Source organism: Mauremys mutica, chromosome 1 (assembly GCF_020497125.1).
Source record: "Mauremys mutica isolate MM-2020 ecotype Southern chromosome 1, ASM2049712v1, whole genome shotgun sequence".
Taxonomy (NCBI): domain Eukaryota; kingdom Metazoa; phylum Chordata; order Testudines; family Geoemydidae; genus Mauremys; species Mauremys mutica.
Genome location: NC_059072.1, coordinates 100,650,467 through 100,667,550, shown reverse-complemented (window position 1 = coordinate 100,667,550; position 17,084 = coordinate 100,650,467). Strand labels below are relative to the sequence as shown.

General features: G+C 42.2%; 1 protein-coding gene across 11 annotated transcripts in view; it reads left to right on the top strand.

Annotated features, from left to right (window-relative positions):
• The window catches only part of CHST11 (carbohydrate sulfotransferase 11), a 290,174-nt gene that overhangs the window by 33,758 nt on the left and 239,332 nt on the right, over positions 1-17,084 (top strand). For 3 of the 11 annotated variants that reach the window (XM_044987540.1, XM_044987578.1, XM_044987615.1), the window contains exon 2: positions 4,839-4,857. The exons of the other annotated variants lie outside the window; for them this stretch is intronic. In XM_044987540.1, the coding sequence (XP_044843475.1) occupies positions 4,839-4,857 (19 nt within the window). The remainder of the gene's footprint in view (positions 1-4,838; positions 4,858-17,084) is intronic. 11 annotated transcript variants of the gene reach the window in all.

Genomic DNA, 17,084 nt, shown 5'->3' with positions numbered 1-17,084 from the left:
GGGCCTTGTCCAAAGCCCATATAAGCAAATAGGAGTCTTTTTATTGACTTCATTGGATGCTGAATCTGACCCTAAAAAAAAATAATTTAAATAAATGTTTGTGCAAATCATCATCCCAGGGTTCAAGGCCAACAGACATTTCTAGGGTGTTAGGTTTGATACTTCATTGATTTACAAGGATAAAGTCCATTAGAAAACACATTCTTATTTGCACTGAATGTGTCTGTTCCTCACGTAGCTCAACTGTCCTGTCTGTTTTTGGGTGGAGTGGATTTCATCCTTTATAGTGGCTATTCAGATTTCAGCGGTTTGGCTGATTCCCCTTTTCTTCTTATTTGTATTTAGTCAAAGATCAGGGCCTCATTTTCTAGGCACCGTACACACATCTAGTGTGTTTTAAAAAAAATAAATAAAAATGGTTCCCTGCCACAAAGAGCTCACAGCCTAAGTCGTAGATGATAAAACAGACAGATGGAAGGTTTCAGAGCCCAGTTACTTCTACACCATTCCTCCACTCCTACCCCTGAAGAGAGCAAGTGCTCTGGATTCTCTGTTCCCTTTATTGTAGGTATAACCGTGGGAGGATATGCTCTGACCCTTTTTATTGTTGGCTGTTTACTTTGGCATCTGAAAGCCAAGACTTAATGAATACGTCAGGACTCCATTGTAGAGTCATTAGCATGAGTACTCAGTATGCCTTGCTGTACAAACAATTTCAGTTCTCTCTCCTCTCCTTCCCTCCCGCCCCCCCATTTCCACTGAAGCCAAATCTAGGCTTTCTAGATCAGGGCTCCGTTTTGTAAACTTGTTACAGGTTTTAACTTAATGAAAATGATTGTAGTGACTTTATGGCTAATAAAATGCCCTGATTCTACTGATTTATAAATATAACTCACTCTGCACATACAGTTCCCCTACAGCCGCTGTGCTGCCCTGGGGTGGTATTGGCACACCAGTTGCAGTAGGTTTTGGGCCATTGGATCCATCTCAATGTTCATTCTCTGTCTTCCCCCTCTGTTGGCCTTCTTTGCGATATTCTGCCCACCCCGTGAAGGCCTGGTATACAGCCCCTTTCTGGTGATGTAGGGGTTTTGCAGGCAGCCAGGATAGCTCCAACTCATTTCCTCTGCATGTCCCCTACACCGGTCTTAAATGTGGTACTAATCCCACACTACCCCAAAGCAGAGCTTGAGTTGGCTGGAAGGCTTTGAGAATGGCCTCCTTACTTTCTAATATACAAATGAACTGCTTGTCTATGTGAATCAGAGAGGGTCTACTGTGTTAAATAAACAAATGTCCTTACCTTAGATTAACATGGAAAGAATTTTAAATACCTCACTTACTTTTACCCTTTAACTCTTTTTGCTTGCTGTTTGCACTGCACTCATCTTAGACAATAAAAACAGACTCTCAGTTCACTTTTACCTTTTCTTAGTTACTTTTGTATACCGGTTCTTATGTCCTAAATGTGAGGCTGTAAGGGTTAGCTTGTAAGAACCAGAAAGGGATATTCATGAATGAATGTATACATTGTTTCCATTGAACATTTTACAGTAAAGTTTCATGATGATATTTCTGCTGAGATTAGAACTGGATGAAAAAATAGTTTGTAGGTTTTTGGTTTTTTGCAAGGAAAAAAATCATTGAAAACGTTGACTTTTTTCACTAAAATTTGAAATTTTGATGGCAAAAACTTATCAATATTGTTAACATTCAGAAATTGTCAGCTCTAGTTAATCTTTTGTAAAAAGTTGGGTTTGTTGATTTGTCTTTTCCATACAACATTTATAATTTGGGCCTATGCAGCCCCAATCTGCTACCCTTCAAGCCACACACTTTTTAGGAGGGCTGCTCATGAAGCAAATATTGTTCAGGCATGAGGTGTTTATTTTATGTTGGTTTGTTCTTTGGTAAGATCATATTGGTGTTCGTTTTGGTTTTATTGTCTTTTTAAAATAATTGTCACATCTGAATAGACTTGTCATTTTGCTAACTGAAAGAAATGTATTCAGCAATGTGACTTTTAAGCTAAATTTCAACTAGTCCATCTCAAGATATGTAGATATTTGAAGGTGAGCTGCTCAGAAAAATTAAAGGTGTTATAAATTCTTCCAAGGCAAGAAATGAGAGTGCAGTTATGTAAACTACATTAGCTTAAGCAAAAAGAGATGGTGTCTTTCAGGGTAGTATGAATGTTGTTTGCGCCACATTATAGACAGTGAAGGAAGAATTCACAATTTCTGCCATCAATCAGTGGTGCTGTGCTTTCACACTTGCATGAAGGAACTGAGCAGCACATAATGGGAGAAATGGAAAGTGCAAACAATATATTTGAGCAGAATTTCTCACTGCTTTGTGAATCCACTGGTATATTTTGTGAGGCAGTATCTGTGTCCAAAGTGTAGTGCAAAAGGGGATTGGACTGTGGTCATGGAAGAACAGACATATGTCCCGATTCTGCTGATGCTTAGGTCTGTTCTTAATTTTCCTCCCATGAGTAGTCCCACTGATTTCAATGGCATATTAATGTGATTGAAGCTAAGCGTGCTTGTGTTTGCAGCACCTTGGCTGGTTCTTCCAGGATGTGAGAAAAGGGCTCAGTCTTTCTCAGCCATGCTGGTTCTGCAAAGGAACCACTTCTCCTTTGAACCCTGTCTGTGCACAGGCTGGCAATCATTGTCTTGGGCTGAAAGATGCTGTTCTTCGTAATCTTCATATCAAAAGATCGTGCTTTTTTATGTTACTTGGCTGGGCTGTGGGAGACTATCGTTTTTAATTGTAGAGTTCATACAAGGAATAAAAGGCTCTGTTGGGTTTCAATCCATTTCTCAAACACATTGTGTTCAATACAAAGCAGAGAACTTTGTTCTTTTCTTTTTTAAACCAGCATTTGCCATTCATTTATAAAAGGTCCTGTTACTGGTGCTTAAAATATATGTATTCTAAAACAATGAAAATTGGGGGTTTTTAGGAAGGGTTACTTTTTTTAAAGGGTTTTAATTCCCTTAACAGATGGTATTCTTTTGTAGCTGGTAATTCACATACTTCATCTTTGCCAACAAATCTGGATTGTGTAAGGTGGGCAGAAAGCATTTAGTGCTTTTAAAATGACTAACTTGTAGGGATTTGGGGATTATGGAAAGATAGAGGTATAATTAATAAGGTGTTTATAATAGGATCCCTCAGATAATCTCTGCTATAATGCCTTATCTTAAAACAAAGAGCTCTAGGTATTTAAAATCCTTTAAATGCCATTTGCATTATTGTACTCCAATTTCTATTGGTATGCAACTGGGACAATTTTCTGTCTGTATTATTTTAGTAAACCTAAATGAGATTGCACGTTGTGCACATATACTGTAGTGTCAGGAACCGATTATACACCCTTCTGGTAATCCATAATAAAACAGCCCTTGCTGGATGTGGGAGAGGAGAATTTTACGTGAGCTAAGGGGTTGTGTGTGTGTGTGTGTGTGGAGGAAATGTTTCAAATATTAAGTATGATAGTTAATAATAACTTGCATGCTTTGGGGTTGTAGGCATGAAAAGGTAAAGCTGGGCCATTCATTATTGGTTATGCGTGGTTAGCTTTGAAAAATGAATTAGACTTGTATGTTTCTAGCTGAGGCTCAAACTATATTTAAGTTAGGCGCTAACGTCTGAGCAGTGGGTTTTTTTGGGTAGGGGGGATAGGGCAGGGGGAGGGAAAAGTGGCAAAAATCTCTCTCAAAATCAGTGTTAATATTCACATATTCTGGTTTTGAGCATTGCCATATATCACTCCCTTTGACAGATAATTCCTGCAGGGGAGAGAAATAATATTCCAGGGTATGAAGAAAATCTTCATTGCCAGATCAGGGGTAATCATGCAGAACATGCCTGCTGATCTTTATCCTACATGTCCCCTCCCCACCCTTCCTGAATGCCCCTCCATGGTCTCTGTTTTGGAGGAACTACAAAGCAGCCCCTCTGAGTTTGGGAGACAGGTTGGACACCATTCTCTCCAGCAATTTGCAGCTATATGGTTTTGATTTATTTTGTTGTCAGATTCCTATGCACAGTGTCATCCAAAAGGGGCCTAGGATTTTAGGGCTGTCATGAAAGGGGTATATTGATGGGAGGGCTGAGTTTGCTAGAGTGTTGACTATTGCCTAGTGAAGTCAATTGAAAGACCCCCCATTGGGTTTTGTGGGCATAGGGTCAAACCTTTGGGGATGGAATAAATGTTTTCTAAATTATGTATAGGGCCCAAATCTACTGTAATGGGTAAACTGCAAGGGTGGGACAAATTCTGTTCAGTTTCACTGGTGTAAATATGGCAAAACTCCAGTGACTTCAATATATTGATTCTGGACTTATACCACTGTAACTGAGAGCAGAATTTGTCCCTTTGTGTTCTTGCTGCTGCTTCTTTAGTGATTTGTTAATTTGCTTTCAGCAACATAGTTGTTATTAGACCCCTTCTACATTAAAGTGAACCGTGGCTTTTTCCATAGAGGTCTGTGTTTTAAAGTACTGAAAGTTGCACTGTCCGCTATTAATTTTGGTGGAAATAACACTGATAGATTAAGACTATATAAAGTCTGCACACAGGCCATCAATATTATCAAAGTGCACTGGTCCTGCCATAAAATTGCACACTCCAGCAGAAAAAGCTATTAATATTTCTGGTGTGACAGCAAAAGTTTAATTGCATTTTAGCAAAAATTACAAAAAAATCTTCCTAGGCTACGATTTCAAAATATTAAACAGACTGAAATGCTGAATGGTAAGACAGACGTGACTTAATTAAAACAAGGTTTCTGATTTGTCAGTCTGTATCCTGTTTTGATATTCAGAATGCATCAGTTTTTTCTGGTGAGTCTTTCAGTACTTATTTCGGGCTTTCTAAACATTTTCCGCAAACATTCCAGAACTGAGAAGGAAGAATTTTTGCAGATGATGCCAAGCGTTAGCAACAGCACCTGTAACAAAACAAAAATATACACAAGGCCATTGTGTCTAAACAAGTTAGTAATGCCCAAAGTGTATGCACTACAGGAGGCTGAAAGTCACTGAGAATGAACTATCTAAAGAATGCCATATAACCAATGTGGTAGCACATTACTGTGAGAATTCTTTGTACAGTGAAAAATGTGCCTTAGTCCCCTTTTCTGTCTGATTTTGCACCTATGGGAAAGGCAATAATTCTTGCTTGTCCAAACTAGCCTGGGTCATTACCAATCACCAGTCTCTGCACTGAGTTTTTTTCTTGCTTCTCTCTGTGACTTTCAGGCCCTTTGCATGCCTCCACATTCACTGGGGTGTGGTGTGAAAACAGTCTAAAGGTGTCTTGCTAACCCTCCCACCTTTCCAGCTACAGAATCTCTTTTTAATTAAGATTATTATTTCAACCAATTGTGCTGTTACAAAATGATTTCTACCCAGTGTATTTCTATGAGGCTGGGAAACGTTGCTACGTGTAATACAATGTGTGTGTTAATTAGGGACTATTCCAGTTCACTCCCTTCACGTAGCCACTTGTTGCATGGCATTGGTTCTAAAAAAATACCCATTTAAGAAGGAAGCAACCATTTTAGAAATCCTTACTGGTAGTTTTGCTTGAGTATGAAGAACAGAATCTGGCTCTTTAATAGCAATTAATTAATAGTCTTTTCATCAATGGATCTCAAACCACTATATAATGGAGACAAGTATCATTACCCCCCTTCTACAGATGGAGAAACTGAGGCACGGAGAGGTAAAATGACATACCCAAGGTCACCCAATAGGCTTGTGGCAGAACCGGAAATAGAAACCTGTGGTGAAATTCTGTACTATGTGTCTCTACGGGTGGAGTAGGGAGTTCTGGAGTCAAAACTTTCTGTGGGCCAAAGTGCTGCCTGGAGTCTCTGCAGTGCTGAATGCTGTGCCTCCTCTGGCACACTGCTTCTGCTAGGCCTTGTGAGGGGTTTTTTGGAGGGCAGCCTGATGGCTATCTTCTGCGGTGTTTGTGCTGGGAGAATCCTCCCCTGGCTGGACACAGGGCTTTTAGGACCCCGTTAGGCTGCTCTGACACAAAGGAGCTGGAGAAGGGATGAGGATCTTGCCTGAGTCTCAATCCAGTGCCCCTTCCACTGGGACAAACTGCTTTAACATATTGTAGAGCAGGGAAACCAACCAACCATTCTAGTTCATAATTTTTCATTGTTTGATATTTACATTTGGGTTTTTAAAAGCCAAATCCACTCTGATCTGTCTTGTATGCATGCTGGCTAATGTTAAATACATTTATTGGGATCAGAAGTAAGCATTACCCTTGAAAAATCAAGACTTTTAGCTCTCTAAATAGTTGGAAGCAGTAGATTTTTAGGTACCAACTTCAAGCAGAACAGGAAAAACAAGTGAGTCTACTAGAAGTCAAGTTCCATGAAAGAAGCTTAGAATTACGCATCAAAATATCAATCTTTTCAAGGGGGGTACAAATAATACATCTCACTTATGATAGTGCCTTTAATCTCAGGATTTCAAAACACTTAAAGTTACACGTGCATTATTATTGGAGCTGCAGCATGGTCTAGTGAATCTGACACCGGTCTGGAACTCAGGAAACATGGTCTGTCATGAGCTCTGCCACTGATCTGCCATGTGACCCAGACCAAGTCATTTCACTTCAGTGTGCCGCTGTTTCTTCTCCATCCTTTATCTGGCTTGTCCATTTAGATTGTGAACTCTTCAGTGTCTCTTGCTATGTGCAGTGCTTGATGAGGAAATGGAGATGTATTGAGATTAAGGCTTTGTCTATGCTTAAACTCAGCTGGTGTAGCTAGACTGGCAAAAACCCTCCTAGTGTAAATAGTTATGCCAGAAAAAAGTGCTTTTGCTGCTCTGTCTTATACTGATTTGGCAAGTGGAAGAAACTATGCTGGCAAAAGCTCTTTGTCTGGCATGACTGCATCTGCACTAGGGCTTGGACATCAAAGCTATTTCATTTAAAAAAAAAATTGTACCCCGGACGAGTGAAACCATTTAATCGTAGACTTGACCTGAGGAAATTGATCTCATAGTACCATTTTGCTACTGATTCTGTAATACTATGTGGATTACCATGCCAGGCATGATAGATAACTTAACCATAAGTTAAAACATTCCTGATACGGGAAGACAGGTTGGTGTAAAATCCCTGCAGTTTTGCTAGTTCAGCTTTTATTGCAAGTTAAGAGCAAAAGTCTCCAGTCCAGGTTACACTTGCTGATGTCAGACAGGTAATATAAATGAAGTAAGTTATGAGTGAAAGACTTGACTGATGCTTTTACAGATTCTCCCATTCTTCTAGCTGTGCCCACCAGATCTGCCTGTCTGGCTCGTTTTAGATGTTGGTGCTTTCTAAGCGGATGAGCTCAATAAGACACATTCTTAACGTGCCTTGTTGCTAATGCATCTTTTACCAGCTGAAAACAACACAAATTAAATTGGGTATTGTGGAAAAATCTTTCAGTTTTTTGGCCTTCAGCAGAAACAATTATACTTCAGGTAATGCCATTCCAAGATGTGAAATTGATCATTATAATTACAACTAATGAGACTAATGCAGGACATTTTGGCCTCATTCCTGAAAATGCAGCTGAAAAACTCTCTGCAAGTATGCAGTCCCACTGCATGTGGGGAGAGTTACTCACATGAGTAAGTGTGTACAGGATTGAGGCCTTTCTTTGTAAAGCAGGATCTGATATTTAGGACAAATGAAGTGCACAAAGTGCTGCCCAAAGACAAGATATTTATGAATCCTTATCATACCCCCCTCGGCCCCTGAAATTTAAATATCTAAGCCCTTTCCACTGTCAGATGCACACACTGGGAAATGTGGCTTTATGATGGGTACTGACTGACCATCTATGGCAGAGCTGCTCCAGAATCAAAGAACATAAGACTTGCCATATTGAGGAGGATGAGGTTTCCATTTATTTTAATAGTTGGTGTCTGACAGTGACTAGCACAGATGTGCCAGGGGAAGGTGCAAGAAGCCTTGAAGTCGGGAATTGGACAGCTGGGGAAGAATTGGTTAGAAAAGAAGCTTCCTAGCCCCACTCCTCCCCTATCGGTTAGCAGCTGGCTTCTTCCCAGAAGCTTGAAGAACTTTGCTCAGAGTGTCTTGACGTTGCTGATACGGGATTGCCAGTGTATTATAGTTGATTCAGTATTGATTAAATGTTCCCAATTAACACTCTGAAATGTGATAGGTTCTTGTCCCAAGATTCTGTCTCACAGAGCTGGAAGGGACCCTGAAAGGTTATTGAGTCCAGCCCTCTGCCTTCACTAGCAGGACCAAGTACTGATTTTGCCCCATATCCCTAAGTGGCCCCCTCAAGGGTTGAATTCACAACCCTGGGTTTAGCAGGCCAATGCACAAACCACTGAGCTATCCCTCTCCCAATCAGGTCAAGTATTATCAGAATTACTGTGTTCAGAATCCCATAGGGCACAGCAATGGCAACATTCTCACTCTGGGAAGACCTTTTGTAACTGTAATTTTTTTTGATTACTACAATGATTAGTCCAATAAGTAAAACAAGTCAAGTGAGATATTACAGTGTTCTAAGAGTGACCCGCACCATTACACTCTACTCACTCTATCCTTGGGGAGCGCTCTAAGGGTCGAGATGGAGCCTAGTCTGACTCTGGCATGCTGATGAAGAACTCCAATGACTGTACCTGAGACCAGATGTTTTATAGGCCCTGGTGTCCCTCATGCACATGCATGCATAGCTCTTTCCTCCCAGGGCCGGCTCTACATATTCCGCCGCCCCAAGCAGTCATGCGCGGGAGGCGCCCCGGAGCCCCGGGAGCAGCGGACCTCCCGCGGGCTTGACTGGTGAGGGTCCGCTAGTCGCGCGGCTCGGCTGGACCTCCCGCAGCTGCGGGCAGTTCGCTGCTCCGGCGGCTCCGCTTGAGCTGCCGCAGGCATGCCTGCGGGAGGTCCAGCCGACCCGCGCGACCAGCGAACGGTCCGCAGTCATGCCTGCGGGAGGTCCACTGGAGCCGCGGGCCGAGTGCCCCCTCCGCAGTCATGCCTGCGGCAGGTCCGGTCGTCCCGGGGCTCCGGTGGACCTCCTGCAGGCGTGACTGCGGCAGGTCCGCCGGCCCAGCCTGCCGCCCCTGCCGGCAAATGCTGCCCCACGCGTGTGCTTGTCGCGCTGGGGTCTGGAGCCGGCCCTGTTTCCTCCTCTACCATATCTTAACTTCCTCACCCTCATAATGTCAGGGTGCCCTTATCCTATAGGTTAGTATATTAATTAAGTCATATGCATCAATTGAATTATGACGGTTACCTGCAGTTAAGCATCTGCTGCTATTCCCCTCCAAAAATATTGTAAACTGGTACAGACTGTGGTCACCTGTCATTTGTCTTCAACACCTGTGATCATTACAAAATAATAAACAAAGACTTGTGCCATCTTGTGACTTAAGGTCACTGTTAGTTTACTTACCTGATAGCCTGAGCTGGAGCAGTTGCTGAATAACTGCTTAAGCGATTCTTATAGGTCTAGGCCTATAGATCTCTTGCATCTCTGCCGTCAGTTCCTTACTCTTTCATCCTTGAATTCCAACTAGGATTATTACATGGCTACAATTTGAACATTCAAGATGGACCACTTCATATGTTCAATTATTGCCTAAAAATACACGGAGATTTTTTTTAAACTTCCTTGCTGAAAATAGCAGGGTTGTGTCCTGTTTGTCTTGTCTTTTGTAGCTGTAGGCATTTGTAAATGCTATATAGTTACACAGCAAACTGGAAAAATGTAGATCTGCCATCCTAAAGTGATGGCATATAGAAACTGTTCTACAGCCACATCAAACACTGTGTATGTGGAAATTAAAGGAGCTGCTTTTGAGCAGAGAACTGATGTTTACACATCTAGCTTATGTAGTAGCATTTTTCATTCTCCATCTGTTCTTGTGCCCCTGGGCAAGTGGGTTTACCATTTTTAGTAACTAACCTTCCCCCCTCCAAAAAAAAAAGGCACCCCCCCAAAAAAACATATTTTTAAATGCAGAGAGTCAGAGGTGGATTCTCCCTTGTCGTCCTCTTTCAGAGGCTCAATAAGCAAGGAGTTTAGTGGAGAAGAGCCTGGCTCAGGGAAGGCAGAAAGTTTTCATCAGCTGTCTTCCTGGTCTATATTTATTTTATTTTATTTGTCTGTTGGGAATTCTGTCCCTTCCTCCCTCTCCTGTGTTAAACAGTTATCAGTTTGATCCCTTCCTGTCGCTTCTGTAGTTTGTTCTTGTGTCCAAGCAATGCAAGAATTCATACACACGAAAGAGTTATTCATGTCATATGGTCACGTTCTGCAAGCAAATTATTCTATATTCTTTTTATGCATCCATGGCTAAACTGTGGCTTTTACCCACTACCATTGGGAGGGGCAGGTGATAAGGTGCATGTCTCACTGCTGCTCCCTGGGGTATTGGGTCTGTCTGTTAAACGAGGGCTGTTGTTACACCCACTGCTGGGTGGAATACGAGCTCTGGCCCAGATGGGACCAGCTCTGTCAACTAGTGGGGAGGAAGGCAGTGCTATAGCCAGTGATGAGCTGCCAAAATCTTAACAACCGGTTCCCTATAAAAAGTTCTGATTTAAGGGGGGGAGGGGCCAGGGAGAGATCGTCGTGGGGCCGGAGGCCCCTGCAGGGCCTGGGCCAATTGCCCCACTTGCCGCCTCCCCTCTCCTCTGGCCAGCCCTGGAGCTTGCAGCAGCCCCCCCTGCCCCCACCTTGCTGGGCCATTCAAAAAGTGGCAGCAGGACAACTCCAGAGCTCAGCTGAGCTGCCCAGCTGATGCTGGCTGCTGGCCACGCTGCAGCTGGGGGGAAGCGGGGGAAGGGCCGGGGGAGCCTCAGCCTCCCCAGCTGGGAATCCTGGGAGCAACAGGATGGTCCGGCCTGCAGACCAGAGTTCTTTGCCCACCCCCTGGCCCTTTAACAACCGGTTCTCCACAGAGGTCTAATTTTAGCAACCGGTTCTTGAGAACCTGTGGGAACCTGCTCCAGCTCACCACTGGAGCCCTGTCGTCATCTCTGCTCCTGGCAGGGGGCCTCGGAACACCACAACACTTCCCCCTGTGGCCAATGTGCTCCAGCTAAATTAAGCTGGAGCAAAGTGGCCAAAATATAGGGGTGGATTTCCCTCCTGAGCAACTTGCCCAAGGCCTGTCAGGAAGCCTGTGGCAGAGGTGGGAACTGAAACCACTTCTGCAGTATCCCCAATCCTGTGCTTCAAGCACAAAACCATCCTTCCTCCTGTGGTTAGCACCCCCGACTACTGATGTTGCCTGAAAACTACGTGTTTGATTGAAACACTCCAGGCTTGATAGGTTGAACAGACCTTTTTGTGAATCTGAAGCAAATTAATACTGAGACCAATCTGTACTTTAGTTTGTCATTAAGCTGGAGCCATAAATCATTAACATAGCAGCTGGGTTTTTCTTGCTCTTGCTCGTTTTTGGACCAAAAGGGTTTTCACTTCCTGGCCAGAATTTCACAGTGGTTGATGTGTTCCTTACGAGTTTATGAGATCAGTTGGTTTTGGCTTGGTTTCCATTTATTTTTTATATTGGGGGAACTTATGTTTGTAACTCCATATCTTACTTGAAAGCAGTGAGTGAAGCTGATTCATCAGCTTTTGAAAAAAGGGACTTTTTTTTGAAGGGCATCGCACATATCTTTGTGCTTATAAAAGAATATAAAGGTGAAGAACATTGGACAATGGGAAGGAATGCATTGTGCAAATGATCTTTTCTAGAAACATGTCGTCAACTGCATAGCTTCAGGTTTTCTCTGAGAATAAGGTATTCTCATTAATCTGCTGTGTTTTTAGAATGTCTCATTTTTGGCAGCTAAATGTTAAGATGCTTGAGAAGCGCACATGGGTGACCTTGTCCTGAAACATCAGGGTCAATGTCCAGCTGTTAAAGCTGGTGGTAAACACTGTATGTGGAATGGTTGCTTCTGCAGAGCTGAGGAAGCAAAGTTTGTTGGCATAATCCAATGAGTTGCCTGATGCTGTCATTGTCATGGAAGTGGGTAAAACCCTGATTTATGTGAGGGAATTAGGAAAGAGATGACAGTAAGGAGGTGTGTTAGCTCCCCGCACCCCCTTTAAGGAAGAGTGGAAACAGATTCCTTGGTAGAAGCTAAATAGTAGTAGTCTCCTTAGAATAAATGCACTACAGTTGTGATTGCTGTCCTCTAGATGAAGATGTATGTCCCTGGAACATCCAGTGAAGTAAATTCTGCCCTAATGTGCAGTCACGTGGTTCCTGTTGAAGTTACTTGGTGAGGTATGTGTTCATCTAAGGGTAGAATCTGATCCATTGACATACCTACTAGGATTTTCATTTCATATTTTAAAAACACCAAACTAGATATTAATTTTTCCTCAGTGCTAATATTTGCTATATTAACAGTATTATGTTTTAAAGGGAAACGGTCAGATTGTTTAAAAATTTAGATATTAAAAATTACAAGATGCAATGTAATATAAATGCTTTCATTAAATAAATGTACATGTTTACACTAAAGATCTTAAGAGTGGGTACTGTAAGGACTTTGGATAATGGTGCAAAACATAAGGTTAAAGTATGAGTGTCATATATTTCTCTAATATTCTTCAAATTTTTCTGCTTAATCAGCCCCAAATTTTTGATTTTGATTTTATTTGTATGTCGGGTTGACCCACTGAACTATCAAGTTCACTGTCAACAGATTCCATTGGGTGTATTAGGATATTATACAGAGAAGTTGTGTAATCTTTAATAATTTGTATTTTTATGTCCTTTCACTTAACTTATTAACTAATTAGGATACACAGTAATCCAATACCCTCTGCTTGGAGTGTTGGCTGTCTACCAGACTTTTCTTTCTATTAGTCCCAATCTTAATGTTGGATTATCAGTGTTGTTAAATGCTTCAAATAAAATTTGGAGGCCATAGTACAAAGAGATTAAATATGTTTATTTCCAGTGGTAAGAACAAGTTCCACATTGCTCACAATAAATCACGTCATAAAGGAAATAATTAACCTCCATATTATGCACAGTTAAGTATACCTGACCAGTCCCCACTTCACTTCACAATATCTTACTACGTATTGTTTGTATGTTACCATTTACTTTCTGCTTCTCTCTGAATCTGCAAGTTTTGGCTGAAATGCTGGCTAAACTCTATTGTTCTGGCACCTGACCTCTTTCTTTTCTCTCTCTTTTTTTCCTTCTTTAAAGGACTGTATTTACAGTGGCAGTTACACGTGTTCTAGGGATGACATTCACCCCTGTGCAGAGAGCCAGAAAACGCCTTGTTAACCACTAACACCCCCTGTTACTGAGTGGGACGTAAGGCGTGCCCAGAGCTTGCATTGGCCCACAGAACAGAGATGGATTCCATTCTGTGGGAATTGTAATCTGATTTTCCGCCCTCTCCCCCTACCCCATTTAAAACCCTGATTCTGATAATTAAACCATGTCCATCTTGCTCTTTCAAGAGGAAGTTTTAGTTGTTTTAAATTGCTTTAAACATACAAATGGTTATTTCACTAATAAAACTTGAGTTGTTTTGATCTTTAAAATTGTCTGATCTCCATAGATAAGTGGGTTGCGGTGAACTTCATAGAATTAATTGTATTTTGGGACTTTGGTTACATCTTGTACCGGTGGGAGCTTTTCACTCTTAGCAGTTGTGATGCTTCCAAGAACCACAATGGCCTTGTTTGTCAGGATTGACTGATCAGATTGGATAAAAATCAGAACTAACACAAGTCTTCGAGTTTAAATATTTTTTGGATATCTCTTCCCCCACCCCCATTTCATGTTCATAGCCTCTGTATTTCTGGTTTGAGGAGAGAAACAGAAGAAGCGACATACTGGAATATGGGCAGCTCTCAAGCTATTTTCAGTTTATCCAAAAGCAGGAAGCACCAAAACTTTTTGCAGGAGAGTCTATTTGACTGAGAGTGTTACCTAGTGGGGCTGGTCCAAAAATGGGATGTGGTGGTGGTGGTGCTTGGTTTTTTTGCAAAAAGATGTCTCCTACTTTGTCTACACCACTGCTAGTCTATATGATGTGCCATCATCTGCCCTGGCAATGAAAAGTACTTGCCTAGGAGGCAACTGCAATCTACTGAAGATATTAGCTCTGTCATGTCAAAGGAAGGTGAGCAGCAAAAGTAGATATCTGTAACCCATGTAAAGAAGAGACTGCTTGTTGTTCATCATCATATAGCATAAAAAAAGATTCCACTCAAGGTGCATGGAGGCCTGCCTCGGGATAGCTATCCCTGGAAACTAGAAATGGGCTGAGGATACGGGGTTCAGAAGCTTAGGCTGGAATTTGGGGTTCTGGCTGAAGACCAAATCAGGACTAGGGTGAACTCTGAAATCTTGCAGGGTGATTTGGGCACAGAATGCTAGAAATCAGGAACCTGCATGTGGTTTTGCTAGATTTATGTCCTCTTTTTAGAGTGGGAACTGCTGGAGATAGGTTGCTCATGTGAGGGTTTTTTTTGGCCATCTTGGGTACCATCTGAAATAGATCCAGAAAATAGGTCTTGGTTGTTTTGGACCTAACCCCAAAACAGACCTGTAGGTTTGGATCTGGGGATTCAAGTCTGAATCCCAGGTCCCTAGAAATTTTGGGGGTCAGATTTGAGGTTCTAGCTAAAGCAGATATCTACACAAATGGTCCTTTCCAGTGAATTGTTTTAAAACCCCCAGTATGTGTCTTAGATTTAAAAAGACAGTCAGTAAAGATAAAAGGGGATGTATATCTGTAAGCACTACAACAAGAGGCCTTAATGGAATAGGAAGTGAGCGACGTTCGACAGAGAATTCTTGCAACAGTGGAAGATTGGCAGGAGCTGGGTGTGTGGGTCAGAAGAGAACAGTTTGAACAAGAGGGATATTTAATTTCAAGTAGTAGCAGTTATAAGTAAGGCTAGCCTGCATATTCTCAATACGTAAGAAGTGTGTTATGATAGAATTAATTGGCACTTGTGAGGAGACTGCAGATGTGAATTTAAGAGAAGAACAGGAGATGTAAAAGGGGAGTGTTTTGGCAGAAACTGAAGGATATGGTACCTTGTCGCCAGAACTGGGTAACAGCTAATTTAGCTAGTAAATGCTCAAGGAGCACCCAATACAGAACCTCTTAAATGTTGTTGTTCAGAAACAAATCTGTTTGTAGACTCTGGGTTAAACTATAAAATTTTTAAATGCCGAAGTCACTCAGGAGCTTTTGGAAATGTTTACCCTAGATCATTTTCTCTCGCCTTCTCTTGCTCTTTATAATTAATATATTGTCATATTTATGTCTACAACACTATGTACAGAGTGTGCATAGTGTTTGCTGTACAGATGGGTCCCTGCCCTGGAGAGTTCCGCGTTAGGGGCTGATCCTATGAGATGCTCGCCTTCATTTTCAATGAAGTCCATTGACCTCAGTGGAAGTTGAGCGAGTCCAGTCAGAATGGAGTCCTTACTTATTCTAACAAAGTTATCATCTCTTTTGAAGCTTTACGCTGGCTGTATAACTAGAGGCGTACAACAAAGCATGTTGCATATTGGTTAATTAGAGAGTAAGGATTGTTTATAAATTTCAGGGTAAAGAACAGCTGTGGGTGAAAGATTGATTTTTCTCTCCCTCCCCCCGTATTCTTGGCAGGCTTAAATAGCCCAGGAAACATTTTGAGTGACTCAAATTATACCAGCGCTTCCATGATTCATGTGAACTGTGTGTTCTTGGAGGGGTGGGGGTGGGAGGGAGAAGAGAGCGAGTTCACAGAAGTGGCCCTAGTAAATTGAGGAGAGTCCTGGAATTTTGTAGGTTATGCAAAGATGTTGGCCATGAGCTCAGTGCAGCTGAAATGGGGAAACAATGATCACCTTTACATCTCCCCCGATCCTGGTGAAGGTTGGGGGTAGGAAGCTGGAGGCCAAACCCACTCCTGGCTCAAGTTGGATCAGCTACAGAGCTCTTTAGCTTGCACCAGCTAGAACAGCCTCCTAGGGAATGTTCTGCAATCCAGAGATTGTTGGAGTGCACTTCACATTTCTTAAGCTCCATCTTATGCTCTCTCTGCATTACTCGCAACACATCCCATGTGGTGACAGTAGGGAATTTTCATCATCCCCTTCAGGTCAGGCTAAAGGTCCCTTTGCATTTCTCCAGGGGCCTTACCAGGGGCCAAGGATTGGGCCATTTTGTATGTTGTATTGTTTAATAGCTAAAATATTTGAGTGTTTTGTTGCAACATGACATCAAAAGCTTTTATTAGTTAATTAAGCAAGTCTCCCTTCTTTCCTCTGTCTTTATTCCACTTTTATTCCTTGACACATATCTTGCTGCATCTTTTCCTCAGCCTTTTTTTGTCTTTTTTTTTCCTGCATAGTACTTTTTCTTCAATATTTATTATTCTTCCCGTTCTCTACCCTCCTTCCCCTACTCTGATCTGTATTCACCTCACTCTGCCTGGTCTGTTCTTGTTCACAGTGCTGTAGCCATGTTGGTCCCAGGATATTAGAGAGACAAGGTGGGTGAGGTAATAGCTTTTTATTGGACCAACTTCTTGGCCTTTTCTTAGGCAGAAGAAACTGACCATTGCTCAGCCAAGTGGCACTGGGGCTGCTATGACAGTAGTATTAGGCCAATCCAGCAGCCTGTGGAAGTCACCAGCCTGCCATGGGAAAATGCCTAGTTGCCTGGCAGTCTAGTCACTTCTGATTTCACTCTTTCTCTACCCAGTAGGCCAAATCATGGGTGCTCTCTTGTTGATGTCAGTGGGGTCAGAAGGATATAACCTTGACAGAATATGGCCTGTTGCTTGAGTATTTGGAGAAATTTGACAACTTCATACTCCCCTTCTCCCCCCATACTTGTAATGGACAAGTGTGTTAGGCTCCGGGATGGCCATTGGTTTTCCCTGTGCCATTCCTCTCTACTATCTAGCTACGTGAATTTGAAAGAAATACACTGAGCTGTCAGGGCAAATGATGAACACTTTTAAAACCCTTCATTTACTGGCCTCCTGTGCTGGATGTGTGTTGTGTTGCTAGGC